This window comes from Channa argus, chromosome 19 (genome assembly GCF_033026475.1).
Source record: "Channa argus isolate prfri chromosome 19, Channa argus male v1.0, whole genome shotgun sequence".
Lineage (NCBI taxonomy): Eukaryota > Metazoa > Chordata > Actinopteri > Anabantiformes > Channidae > Channa > Channa argus.
In genome coordinates, this window is record NC_090215.1 from 15,315,352 (window position 1) to 15,330,192 (window position 14,841).

The 14,841-nt window shown below is 39.4% G+C and overlaps 1 protein-coding gene across 23 annotated transcripts in view; it reads left to right on the forward strand.

The window, feature by feature from the left end:
- The window catches only part of scrib (scribble planar cell polarity protein), a 65,727-nt gene that overhangs the window by 16,010 nt on the left and 34,876 nt on the right, over positions 1-14,841 (forward strand). For all 23 annotated transcript variants that reach the window (XM_067486182.1, XM_067486185.1, XM_067486187.1 and 20 more), the window contains exons 2-8: positions 10,360-10,477; positions 11,814-11,892; positions 12,244-12,333; positions 12,751-12,807; positions 13,245-13,308; positions 14,162-14,236; positions 14,446-14,590. In XM_067486182.1, coding sequence (XP_067342283.1) covers positions 10,360-10,477; positions 11,814-11,892; positions 12,244-12,333; positions 12,751-12,807; positions 13,245-13,308; positions 14,162-14,236; positions 14,446-14,590 — 628 coding nt within the window. The remainder of the gene's footprint in view (positions 1-10,359; positions 10,478-11,813; positions 11,893-12,243; positions 12,334-12,750; positions 12,808-13,244; positions 13,309-14,161; positions 14,237-14,445; positions 14,591-14,841) is intronic.

A 14,841-nucleotide genomic window follows, 5' to 3' on the forward strand; every position in this document is an offset into this window, starting at 1 on the left:
TTTGCTCTGTGCATGTGGTGCAGCTATACTATATTTTCAGGTAGGCTAATTTTACTCACTGTTCTCTTCAAGTGCCAATAAAATGCATCCAGTGGAGTTACTTATGCACCTGAATAATTTTACACATCAGCATGCTCTAATTTTCACTCACATATGCAAGTGAAATAGTGGTAGTGTAGGCTGCAGATGTGTCTGCAGACACATTTTTATTAATTGTCAACATGAGCACAGATGTTGGCCGATGGCCACTATATAAAATTGTCAAACATTATCCTCGTCTTGTAAGTTATGCATCCTCTGGCTCAGTGTTTGTAAAGACAAACAGCCCAACATAGAAATGAAATGATGAAATAAAGTCATATTATATCACAGTAATTGATTGTAATGATACAGTGCAGATATGTATATACAGTTAATTAAAGAAAATGTGCCTGAATCAAGCAAGACTCAGTTTTCATATCCTCATCAGTCGAGCTCAACTAGGGAGGTTTCTGCTTCCATGTTTCCCTGGCTTCTCCATTGAACAAATGCTGGTCTCCGAGGTGATGGATCTCCCATGGCTGGTGGTTTGCCTAATGTTTACCCTGTGTTGTCAGGGAAAGACACCACACAGGCTGGGGCTTCCCTGTCACTGCAGTCTTACTGTACCTCAGTCTCTGCACCAGTAAGACCCCGGAAAAATCTGTGTGCAAGACAACAACCTTGGTGTCTGCCGAGCCAAACATGTCAAACGGAAGCAGGAGAGAGACAGAGTGGACCTGCTTCTCTCAAAGCTACACTTTGTCCTTGGGCTTTGAAAAGACTACAGCAGCAAGGCATACTTCACAGCAACACCTAAAGTGGAGCAGTTATTTTTCCACAAGGCCTGGGATGCTAGATTAGTGAACTACATAGTGGTGACTTTGTGCTGTCCTTGTGGAACAGTTACTGAACCTCTTGTGGGTTTATATGGAATAATGTATCTGTAGTTGAATTTTTCAAACTCATAATTATAAATAATACATTAGTGTACAAACAGTAAATTAAGCATGTTGATGTAATTGTGGTATTGCATGAGAATAACCTTTTCCTTTTTAAAAAAAACTGAAATCTGAAATTACATCTGGGAAAAACTGACAGATGTTTGCCAGCTGATGTCTATCATGCACAAGGCTGACTGTTGATTCCACCTGACAGGGATATTTTACTCCAGGCCTGTGGTTTTCCAAATTGATTAGTGTAACTACTGTGTACATGTCAGTTTCAAACAGTTCTCAGAACATTGATGAGAGAGGAATGTGAAAAAGCAGAGACCTGCAGCGAAAGGGAAAAATGCCAAGACCGGTACTGGAAAATGATAGACATTAAGGCGCATGATCCTGTGAGGGAGGCCACAACCTGGACACACACAATGAGTCATTTGTATTGAGACTGCTTGTGCACTCATAACACACACACAAACACTTTCGGTATTTGTTTTTACCATGCATTACCTAGTACTTGTCCCTGTAGTAAAAGATTGAAAGGCTGTTATTATATAGTGCATGCACTTTACTATTTCCACAACTTGTTACAATTGGGTAATGATATTGAATCCTGAATACAGTATGAGACTGCATGTTGTTATCAGATCCTGATTTTCTGCATGTACTTTTATTTCAAGTACAAAAAGACCTAAGAGGCTTTTTTGGTTTGGATTACTGTGTATATATGCATATCTTCCATGGCGCCTGTTCAGTTCCATTAATTCTATTAATGCAGAATCAAGATGCTGCAGAGCCAGAGAGCTGCTAATGTTTTTGTTGTTATGTGTTGAGTATACTCTCTAGCTGGGAAATTTACTTTTATATACTGTGTCTGGGCCATGCATTACCAAAGGCCCTGGTTGCCATGATGGTACCCAGCAGCGTGGTTTGACTGTGGGACAAACTGAGAACTGGCAGGCAGACATGCAGCACATACCGGATCCAGCCCATCCAGGAAAGAGCCAAGCGTCCTCTGTGGACTATAAACAATAGGACTTCTGGTTTTGTGTCATGTTTGTGGGAACACAGAAAGAGAATAATTGAGCATGTGATGAACACAGGGAAAAGGGTGAGGCTGCTCCTTTAGTTTTCTAGTGTCCTCATTCATTCCTGCATTGTGAAAGCATCGCTAGAAAATCTCAGGTCAACTAACTAACCTCTGAGTAAGAATGGGAGCAATGTGCAATTGACTGGTTGATAATATATTAAGCTAATAAGTGTTGTTAATCAGTGTTGGACCCTTTTGTTTTCATATTGTGGTCATGATTTACTTAGTGACTTTCCACACACCTGCAGGACCAGTCATTAACGTTTTTAGGCGATGTTGGTGTTGGCCACACCCTCTTCAGACTAAGTTTGATGTGGGTCACTGTCAAAGGAACCACCCAGCATGGTTTTTTGCTCCATCCCTTGGGCAGATTTCACAAGCACAGAGCACTTTATAATTTATTGTTACATTGTTTCCTATAAAGTAAAATTAAAAGGTTGTGAACAGTCTAATGATTATTTTGCATTAGTGTTCTGATTATTTAAGTCAAGTGGAAGACAGGCTTTATGAAACCTGAAATGGAGAGAATGTAGACGGACATGAGCTCTGAAAAGCTTAGGTTCAAGGCTCCCAGCTTGACTGCTGCTTTGAATTTGGTTTGGATTGCAAATCTGCCCTGGGACTCTGCTAACTCACGTTCCCTATTTTTCTTTTGTGTTTGCGTTAATCATGTTGTAGACATGGTTTCCCAGAACCTGTGGTGCAAGCTGTCTGTGACCATTTTAGTAAGTAAAGCAGTGATTAGCCCACCAATATGGTAACAGTAGAGGGATTACGTGTCTATTTTTAAAATGGTGAATCTCACCAAGCATTCACCATTCTTAGTTACAGGGTGCCATATGCCACAATGTCTCATCTGTCTTTGTGAAGTAAATGTAGTTTATAACGCTTGAACATTTGTAAGGATAAGCCCATGTTGTCACTGTGGTTGTTTATTAACCATGTTGACTTTGGAGAAGCTTTGGCATCTAAAGTAGCTTAGTAAAAACGTTATCAGGTGGTACTGTATTTTCATTGGGTAGTTTGAGCTGTTTATGGTGAGATGTTATTGTCGTTGTTTTAGTCTGATTGCTGATAAGACAGGGGTCCCTCTTTTCTTGAGCAGTTCTTGTTTTCTTCAGTGAAAGGCTTTCCAGGCTCATCCTGTTTATACAGGCTGGGATGCTGTAAGGTAGGAAGCATAAATACACAAGTTTCCTCACATACATACACATAGTTGTAAACATACATGGATAAACTGCATACGTACAGGCCCATTTATCCAGTCTTCATTTTAACCCTCAGCACAGCAAAGCTCATGATATCCAAAGGGCAGATGGAACAAGAGAGAATATTTTTTAAAGCTGCAGTGATTAGTTGACCAGGTAACAGAATCATTATTGGCAATTATTTTAAAATGTAAGCGAGCTCCTTAGTGTTTTTTTTTTTAACAGCAATAACTAGTCTTCTGAAATGTGAGAATTCTTTATATATAATTATATAGAAAATCATCAGGTTTTAAATAGGTCAGTGGGGGCTGTGTGAATATCTGACAAATATAACATTCAGCAATCAGTAATTAAAAAATACTTATTAGTTGTACCTCAATACTCGTTATGCCAACATTTATATTATTAGGTGTCTCTGGTTTTACAATTTATTGTAAATTGATTTATTCATTCTGTAAAATATAAAATACATGCTTTTTCTTGGAGTACAGCATTGTTTCAGCAATTTAAAATTGTTCAGGTGCTGAAAACACATTGTATGTATCAGGATACATAGCTGATAAAATAAATCTTAAATAAAATGTCAAACCAGAACTCACAGTTTTCCGAGTTGCTCTTTTCATCCAGGAAATCTGAACCCCCACATGCAGTTGCTGGATTTTGTTTTGTCTATATGCAAATTATTGCCTGTAATGACAATGGCGGACTTGTCACAGAAATGTGATTTTTGCAGCTGGCAAAGGCTTTTATCTCCCCTTGCTGCCTTCCATATCAGATTACATTTTGGCTGCTGTAGTTCTCTATTGCTGTGTGGAGTAGTGGAGCACTGGGCTCCGACATCGCTTTGCCCTAACTGTCATTTGTGTTTGCTTTCTGCATAGATCTAAGTCACAAGGATAGGTGTAAGTACACGGCAGGAGTTAGTCAGCTTGTCAATCAAAGTATTTTAACCACGCCCCTCTCTCTGTGTGGCCTGTTCAGCCCGGAGGACTGGAGCTGGATAAGGGTAGTCATGGCTGCAAGTGCCACTTAAGTAAAACACACTTATATCCACATTATATGTTACTTTACGTCACACAAACAAATACATTTGCACACACTTCCATAAATGTCTCGAGTGTATTGAATTTTTGATTGAAGTAAACATATGCAGCTGTACTGTCTTAAATGGAACATGTACTGGTGCAGTGTTTGGAATTTTTTTTTCTGCTGTATCTATTGTTATTTTTGCAAACACATGCACACACACAAACACCTGAGCTGCAACAGGGAGAGCGTGTGGGGGATGGCGAGTGAGGGCAGAGGAAGTGAAATGTAGTTTTATAGTTGTGGGTAGATGGGTGGTTGTATTGTTCTTTTATGTGTGGGTTTTCTGATGAGGCCAAAAGGAGCATTGTGCTTATCACTGGTTAAGAGGCACCGTGAGCCAGACTATACCACGTTAATGACAGTCTGGTGATTTGTTGTGTGTTTCAGTTAATAAATGGCATTATTCATCTGGCAAAGAAAAGGCCAGGGAGCCTATAGTTCGTTGAGATGATTTGTTGGTCAGTGGCTGAAATTTCTGTCCCCATTAGTGAAGTTGTGTGTCCAGACCACTATGGGAATCCATTGTTTACCCTCCACTCTTTATTAATAATTCACCGCCACTTCCTTTCTCAAAGCTCTCTCCTCTTTACTTTGCACACAATCTTCCTTTTCTTCTCTGCACTGTTCTTCTCACTCGCCATCTCTATCCTTCTTAAGCATTCTCGTCTTTTGTTATCCTGTGCCACTTTCCTCTTTCAAGTCTTCATCCTTCCATTTCTGGCCTCTTCTTTCTTCACCACAGTGCCCTTTCGGACAATAGAGGAATCCCCTGGCCTGGCTGCGGGGAGGGCGGCAGCAAGGGCTAGCCTGTGACTGACAGCCCTGTGTGGTGCTAGCTGCTTGGCCTTTGTCCTTGTGCCAAGGACAATGGAGGGAACCCAGGGAGGTGGAGCAGCAGAGAGAGCAATGGGAAAGAGGAGGGGGAGAGGAGCAGTTAGGGTGTCATTCATGTGTAGAAGTTTTGGGAACTTTCAAGCAGTACTTTGCATGAAGGGGGGGGGGCATATTGCTATAATAACATTGACGTGACTGTTCCCATCTTGCTAGTGTTGCTTTTAGCTTTACATCACTCTGCAGGAAAGATATAAGGTTTAGCAAGATGAGGACTGATTTTTAATGCAGAACCGTCTGGTGTCTGTGGTCATGTGCACTGAGTTTATACCACAACAATGACTGCAGCTATGTATAGAAACAAGTGAGGTGTAGAGAGACTCACCATTTCCGTGACCGGCAAAGTTACTCACTCAGCCAAATCCTCTCTGGTTTTCATTTCCCTGAACACTGAAAGAGTCCAGGCCAGCACAAAGCATCTACTCTCTCCTCTCCTCTCCACTCCTTAAGCCCCTCACATAGTTTATGCAGTATGTGCAGTTTGTGTGTATTGGAAGTGAGTTGATATTGGGAAGAGTTAGGAGATAATGACGTGCCCAGTGTGGGAGATTTGGCACAAGATTAGGAGGCTTGGGGATGTGTGAATACGAATTCCACCTACAGTGGAAAGGAAGCGTGAACCTTAATAATAGTACGCAATTTGTCTCCCTCTTTGTAGCAGACTTGGAATGAATAGGTCCATTCATTAAATGCTTCTGTAGGCAAGCATTTACCTGATCGAGTTAGTTCAGCCCTTTTTATTTCTGTTTCACTAAATACATATATTTATTTTTTTATGCTAAAGGTGTATCAGCACCTTAAAAAGAAATTCCATACATGTTACACAGTGCTTTTTTCTGTGATAATTTAGTGCAAATGGTAGTAATGTTCCTTGTGAGGGAAATGTTGGGTGTACGTATTTGTTTGTGTGTGTTTCCAGGGCAGCCTGTTTGTCTGTATCTGATGATATGATTGAAGGCAGACTGTAAAATTAACAGAGTCAATTGTCTGGAACAGCAGCATCTGTGAACATCAGGCTTTGGCTGACTACACCTACAGTCTACTGTCACTGATATAGAGAACACATTTTACTCATGTTCCTAACATACACTTCATTTAAATTTTTTGTTTGGAGTGATGTCAGATCTACAAACATTAACATTTTTCTGGAGAATTTACAGAGCCTTCCAGCACAGACAAACACTTAAAACACCCACGGCTGCTTGTACTAATGAACACACAAGTATGCACTTTAACTAACTTAGTGTGTGCTGGCCAAAGAGGCAGAGTCCACACTCCTGTAGCCCCAGCCTTAATCAAAGTAAAATTTGGACTGTAAACAGTGCTGTGTGCTGACTTGAAGACTTACAGTACAGAATCTTCTTTCCTGTGACTCAAGGATGTCTGCAAAATTCACAGGCGTGCATGCACACACATACAGGCACACATCCTGGGGACATTAACACACTAAATCTGAGTGGAATGTAAGCTAAGCAGGGCGATGCAGATAAGACAAAAGGAAAACATTTTATGACTATAAACACACACACTGTGTTTAGTGAAGTGAAGTGTTTTTTGGTAGCCTCTTTGTCTCTTTCTTTACAAACACAAAGCTTTCTGTAATAGGTTGCTTATGGATGACCGGGTTTCAGTCACTGTATAATGGGTGGGGGGGGGGTCTTATATAAGTACCCAAACTCATTTCACACTAGCTTCAGTTGGTCACATTATAGATGTTAGACAGACCCAATCCTCCCCTGTGTGAAACCTTATCAGAGTACAACTAAATCTGTGCAGCTGTCAGTTCTCATAGTAGTATCTTTACCACCATTAGCGTAGATGACCAAAGTACATTTAAAATGGATCAGGACGAAATGTGGCTGCAAATGTTTTTTCAACCAATTGCACCAAATTACTTGAAAGTATTCCTCTGCTGAATTAACACATTAAATATTTTCTGTAATGCTATTATATATGGGTACTAAAGTAATATAAAGTCCTGTATTCTCAAAGTGCAAGTGTATTGGTTGTTTGCAGTGGGCTGTGGTGATTGGTGCTATAAAATTCTGTACCTGCTCCAAGACACCACGCTGCCCTCTGCTGTCATTGCTATCGTTACCCACGTCCCCTCCATTCCTGCTCTCAACTACACTCCCTTCTTTAAGCAAGCAAGTCTTGTAAGGCCTTCATTAAAATGTCTCAGCTGCGAAGTTGTTAAGGAAATGTAGTGCAGTAGTTCTCACCTAAGTGTCATTTCACTCCACAAATGGTTACACAGTCCTGTATAGGTTGGCTGAGTGGCCTGGCAGACTGCAGCAGGTACCAGGGAAGAGATGGTTGCAGCACACTAAATCCCGCTGCTTCTTCTAGTTATTCTATTTGAATCATTGATCTGTTCAACAGTGTTGACTCTTTGCTGTGAAATGTGAATGTCCATCATTTGATGGAAAATAGCAGGGGCTTTATTTTTGGGATAGATTTACATCTGGGTCCAAAGTTTGCATCTGTTTATTTTGAAATGTTAAAAAGGAGTAACGATGTTTTTTTCATCAACTAAATATTAGCTGCATATTTTGCTCGTACAATTTTTAAATTGTTTAATTAATTTAGAAAGGGGGAGCACACTTTTGATCAAAATGTTTAGTATTTTCTAAAACATTTTAGTCAACACGCCATCATTTTTGTTACTTGTGGTGATGAAAGAATGTTTGTTTGAACTAGATGAATATGCATTGCTATTATATTCGGTTTAGGGTTAAACCTAATATAGTAATAATAATAATGCACTTTACACCCCTAAAAATGTTGTTTTGTCACCAGAAGTAAGAAAAATGGTCAAGGAATGTATAAAATGAAAATTAAATTAGTGCAACACCTTTCATACCCCGCCATAAATTAATTACATTTAACTTCCATACATTTCTAATAGAACAATTGTACTAGCTAATTGTGCATTAAATATTATTTTGATAAAAATGCTTTTATTTATTTTACTCTTGCCCATTTCAAAATTAGGCTGTGCAAATTTTTCTCACCTGGAAAAATACTCGCAAGCATGTCTGTGAGTGGCGCCTAGTCTGTGAATGGCCATCTTTGTGGGTGTTCATAATTACTGGTTCATGGGAATGATTATATTACTGTTTAGCTTTCCCTCATCACTGATCCAGACCTGGACAATATTGAGAGAGTAAAGAAATGCACTGATGCAAACGCTTTTATTTGGTAATTGGTTTAGCCTCAATGTAAGAATTGATTGTCCAGTAGCATTAAGATCAGTGTAAGAAACTGAACTTGAAACTTCACAAGTTTTTATGGGAGGTGTTTCTTTTGAAACATGTTTTTAAAATGGGCTCAGTAGCATGCGTTGTCAGGTGTGTACTTTTCAAAATGCCCTCCCTGAGTAGCTTTACACCTCAGTGTCACTTGTTCTACCAGCGAGGTTGCTTCCCCTCCTAGGGGCTGGTTCTAATTGAGCTTGGCTCCAGTCACATGGCTCCCTTTGCTCCTGTTTCCTCTGCGTGCCATCTGACACCTGTCACTTGCTAATCTTTGAGCCAACACCCTCTTTGTCTCTCTCTGATGCTGTCTTTTCTAGTATTTATCCTTCCCTCGTCTCCCTATTTCACTTCCCTTCAGGTTTGGACTATCAGTTTAATACCAGGAAATTTTCATTATTGGGAAACTACTGACAAGCTCTGTCATGCACTGACAACAGATTCTGGGATTGCTGTTGAAACTGCCTCAATCCCAACAGAGGACACATAACTAAAAGCAGGAAATGTATGTCATTGACAAACAGAGTGCAGGTGAACTGTAGCATTTTTCTCACTCTGGCAGTATAAATGTGATGTCTTCTATAATATTTTTTTGAATGTGTACGGTGTGCACATTCAATAGAATAAATACAGTTTTTGTGTATTTATTTGTAACTTTTGTAAAGCAAAATTTTATGCAGCAGACAGGAGGTTCTCCAAAATGCAACAGTGGCACATGTAAAAATATCAATGCCAGTGAAGGAAGGAAGAGCATGTGAATTTTCTGTATTTTTTTAGTTTAGCATATTAATCACTGATAATTGACACACAAAGCATGTTTTCAGCAGAGGACCTTGCTGACAGCTTGAGGTCTAATTTGAATTAAGGCTTTGGGCTCCAAGCCTGTGGATGTCTGTGTTCAGAAAGCATTCATGAATAATGAGTTTAACATCTACTCCAAAAAGCTCAAATCAGCAAGTTTCTCAAGAGTCTTCCTCCCTGACAGTGTCTGAGAACTAGAAGGGCTTTTAACAGGCAGACAGAGGGTCCTGTGTGGGCTGCAAACCAAGGACTGATTGAGGGGTTAATAACTGAATAGTTTTGGCCAGCTTTCCTTGCCATTCCCTGCCAGCTCGTCTTGTCTGTCCATCTGAACGGCAGATGACACACAGACGCGCACACAGCACTGCTGACGGAGGAATGTTTCTGAATGTTGTTGTGTCCAACAACCAGGCTCTTGTGAAAGTACTTGGCAGTGCCAGAGCCATAGCACTCTCCTTAGTTCTCCTATCGAAAGCTACGTTGTTTGCTTTGCGTTGCCATGGTGAGGAGCAATTTTGGGGGATATGACGGAATTTTTTGAAAACCATTTCTGAAAACGGCCCTCTTCTGAATTTACAGGAAGTTTTGTGTGTCTGCTTTACACTTGATGATATTAGTCTGTGCACTGACCATCATTTAGAGAACTGATGCAATTTTTAGTCCAATTAGTCCTTGTTAAATGGATTAATCATCTCAATGTGAAATTTCACAGTGTAGCTCAGAAGATGGAGCAATCACACGAATTACAGTCTGTTCAAATCGTGGCTCTTCCAGTCGTATGTCTAATTGTGCTTGAGAAACAAACTTAAGCCCAAGGTATCACTTTGGCTACTGACAGATAAAAAAGTCCTATAGAAGTGCAGTGCCATTTACCATTTCAGTAGATCTTTGAATAAATATTTGGTTTCAAGTCAACATATCGGGTCTCAACAATCAAACATCTGGCATTTTGTTTAAAAAAAATATTGCAGGTGTTTAAAATACTTAATCCTGGGGATTATTTCTTTGATGTACAGTATAAAATTTTGTCTTTTTTTGTCTAATGTGGTGTTGTGTCTCCACAGCCTTTTTTCAGACTGCTGAACCTACGGAAACTTGGCCTAAGTGACAATGAGATCCAGAGACTCCCTCCTGAAGTGGCTAACTTCATGCAACTGGTGGAACTGGACATCTCCAGAAATGGTACATCAGCAGTTTTTTCACTGGATCTGCTTGCAAGATCACCCTTTAAAAGAGAATTACTCTAATAGCATGTTTTAAAATAAGCATCTGGTTTTGTCTAGTTCTAAAATTATTCTAAAACAAAACATGGGGTTTTACTTTAAATATTACTTTTGCCATGTGGTGTCAAGCAACAGAAGCACAGCAAAATCAGCTGGAGAATTAACACTCTGGCAGCAATTTTTAGGTAAATACACCTGACCACCTGGTCTACCTCAAGGCAAGACTCTCACTTTCATCCACAATACTCTACACATTTAATATAGCCATGAAAATGATTTACCACCAAAAAAAACCCTAATGTTGACAGTGGCCTCAGCATATAATACTTACATGATATATTCTATCCTTATCTTAAACACACATATATTTATTGTCCTGTCTGTACCCTTGCAAGCTAAACACACTGATATTCATCCGGAAGGACCTACATGGTAAATACGAGACATCTGTTCTGTTCTACTCTGCATCAGCTGCTTTGAGAGCAGTGTTTAGTGTCCTGTAAGGCCTTTTGCCATCTGTCTGCCTGTCTGCATTTCTGCTCCTGCTGCTGGACAACGCTGAGCCAGATCACATCATAGACCACTTGGCTCAGTAGGGATTTCTTAACATGTACCTGCAGGATTCAGTTGGAAAAGTGCATTCTTGGTCAGATCAGTAGGTCAGATTTCTGCTTTTGTTACTGTTTTTTACTTTACAAACAGTCTAAAAATGTATTTATAGGTAGTTGGGTGTAGACATCCACTTTCTTTGAAATAAGTTTCATTTGAAAAACACTAACATTAGCTCAAATGTGATGACACGTAATAGCAATGACAGCATTGATGAATTTGCACCAAATCAAACATTGCCTTTATAATAATAGCCTGATCAATAGTATGTTTAGTGTTACACACACCTCTAACTAACTCTGACATGAAGTCAGATTTGCATAGTTTGAGAAAACAATGGCACAGTGACAAAACAAACAGCTCTATAATCAAGGAAGCCAATACACCATGTAGCTGTAGGACTTTAACATGTCTATATTTTCTTTTAATATGTATGTTTGTTAGGACTAAAGCACTGAAAAACGTTTTGCTTAACTTTGAATTGGAAAAACAACAACACCAAATTATTGTGTAATTGCACTCAAAAGTACTGGATTTTGAATAGGGGTTACTTCCAGTTTGATTTTTTTTTTTTTATGATTAGAGCTGTTCTAACTTTTTTCCATAAAATACAGTCCCACCAATTAAAATATTTTTGTCTATTGTGCTGACTCTTGTTTCCCCTCACCCTCTATTTTCTCCTGCAGACATTCCAGAGATCCCTGAGAGCATTAAGTTTTGCAGGGCCTTGGAGATTGCAGATTTCAGTGGAAACCCCCTCTCCAGGTAAAATGTTTAGAACAGCTCATCACTCTATTTATTGTAACTGTGAGAAAATGTTGTGCTTGCTCAGATACGTTGGGAGAGAACAGTAACAGTGTCATATTTGTGTCCTGTAATACATTTTAAATGCCCAGTTAATCTATGGCTAAGATGATATTATGCTATTTATCTGAATAAATTCCTGGTTTTGTATCAAACATTACAAAAAGAGAGAGAGAGAGATCTATATCTATATAGATATAAATATAGATAGATGGATATTAGTCACATGTAAATCAAGTAGTTCCATGTGTTGTTCTACAGATCCCTATGATACTTACGTCACTTTAATTCCCTTTTATCTTTCTGTCTCAGATTGCCAGATGGTTTCACTCAACTCCGAGCACTGGCTCACTTGGCACTCAACGACGTGTCACTGCAGGTGTTGCCCAACGACATTGGGAAGTATGTACACATTCTGTACATTATAGTAGAAAACGCTGTAGGATTTTTGTCTCAAGTTTTAAAAAAAATAAAACCTCTAGCTATTACACTGGTCCTTGCTGCCAAAATGAAGATCCTAGAGCTCTGATGGATGATGATACATCAGGCAACTGAGTAGGTTTTCAAGTAGTGTGATTATGTTGTCTAGTGGGGTCTGAGGCTGGCGGTCTCTGTCCTGTGGGCCACTGCCATTCTCACAGATGGAGGAGCCCCTCAATTTGCCAGACTGCGAGACTAACAGACCTGCCATCTGAATAAACACCCTGCCTCTCCTTTTCTCTCTCTTACTCCCCCATCCTCTTTTCTCATTGCCTGCCAACTCTTGCCCCTCTGTCTCTTTTACTTGCCTTCTTTTCTGTCCCATTCCTCCTGTCATAGCCTGGGCAACCTGGTGACGTTGGAGCTCAGGGAGAACCTGCTGAAGTCTCTGCCAACGTAAGTGTCATCTCTCTTCAGTATACATGAGCTGAGCAAAGTCTATTATCCAATTCCCAACCGTCTTAATCAAGCACACAAGATGATCATTGTCCTTATGACCGCTCAAGATAACAGTGATCCAATAATGCAAGAAGAAGTGTCATTACTCTTCCTCCATTATTATTGCTGTTGAATATCATCATTATACTTGCAACCTTAAGCTAGAAACTCTCACATCAACATAGGCAATGTTTGAGGAAGGTTGTTTATTTAATGCAGAAGAATGTGACAGGATGGACAGGTTATAGTAGTCACAAAGGCTTTGAACTATTCTTTAAATGTGTCTGTTTATGTGAATGAATATTATGTTGTAAATGATGGCAATTTTCTGCTCTTTGTTATTTCAGGACAATTGTATGATATTAACACTTGTTCTATTTTATGTGTTAACCCAGGTCACTATCTTTCCTGGTAAAACTGGAACAGCTGGACCTTGGCAGTAATGAACTGGAAGTTTTGGTTAGTCAACAACTTCCATTTATGTACATTATCTATGTTAGAAAATTAGTTTGCAAGTACTTAAAAAACATAGTTGTGAATTAGATGTATTTCAACTAGTGGTGCAAACACTTGCAGAGTCACACATACCACAAATCTCCTTCTAACCTTCCCACCACAATAATTATGATTCAACCCACGTGTTACCCTGCCAAACATTAGAGCGAGTCTGTCAGACTTGAAGACCTGCCTGCACTGTATCCCCAAGTGAGTGCTCCTTTTAGCTGGGAGCATCTACCTGACTCCGTGAGACAGAGTAAACAATGTCTTATGACCTGACAAGGGTGGAGGCTGAGCAAACAGTTCATAATGACTCTTTGCCAGCGTGAAGAAGTCTGTCTTGAGTCACTGCTTCACTGGCTGTCTATTTTAATGTCCATTTATTATGTAGACACCAGTTTAAGTTTTTCTTTCTTTCTTTCTTTCTTTCTTTCTTTCTTTCTTTCTTTCTTTCTTTCTTTCTTTCTTTCTTTCTTTCTTTCTTTCTTTCTTTCTTTCTTTCTTTCTTTCTTTCTTTCTTTCTTTCTTTCTTTCTTTCTTTCTTTCTTTCTTTCTTTCTTTCTTTCTTTTCTTAACTATTTGAGTCCACACATCAAAACGGGTTCCCTGAATGGATTTTTGGAGGTTGTAATTGACAATGAATCCAAGTGTGCCTAGGCCACATGATTTATAGTCTGCGTTTCCTCAGTTTTTAACTGTTAAGCTCTTAACTGTGAAATATACCACAATTCCACTCATGGAATGTGTGTTTTGTGTAGTCACTTTACTGACTTTGCAACACAGTTATTCAAGAAACTAAACATCCTTTCCTTAGCCGGATACGCTTGGTGCTCTACCCAACCTGAGGGAGCTGTGGCTAGACCGTAACCAGTTGTCCTCATTACCACCAGTGAGTCTTGTTTCATAATACAAATATTTTGTAAAGCTGTCTAGTTGCAAAGTCTTAATATTTCTTTAAAATAAATGAGTTACAGAACAATATAAAAATGTAATATCCATTTGAACAATCAGACTGTCACCTGTTGTTTTGCTTTTAAAAGTAATGATTGCACTGCACCACCATAGTACACTGTCAGTAATATAATTTGTTGTGTTTAGGAGCTGGGGAACCTTCAGAGACTGGTGTGTCTGGATGTGTCAGAGAACCGTCTAGAGGAGCTTCCCTCAGAGCTAAGTGGCCTCCTAGCTCTCACTGATCTGCTTCTCACTCAGAACCTACTTGAGGTCATCCCAGACAGCATAGGTGAGCAAAACAAGGACAAAACCTTTACAAAAGCAGAACAGAGAATTGTTTTTTCAGCATTCAAAGTCTTTTTTAGAAATATAAAGCCACATCTAAACCAAAGCAAGTTACAAAGGGCTGTTTATCACTACATCTTCTCTTGTTAAATGTTTTTCTTTCTTCCTTGTGCATTCTGTGAAAATAGCATTTTTGGAACCTTAGTAAAGTTTTGCCATATTATTAAGCAGCAAGTTACATTAACTAGACCTGAA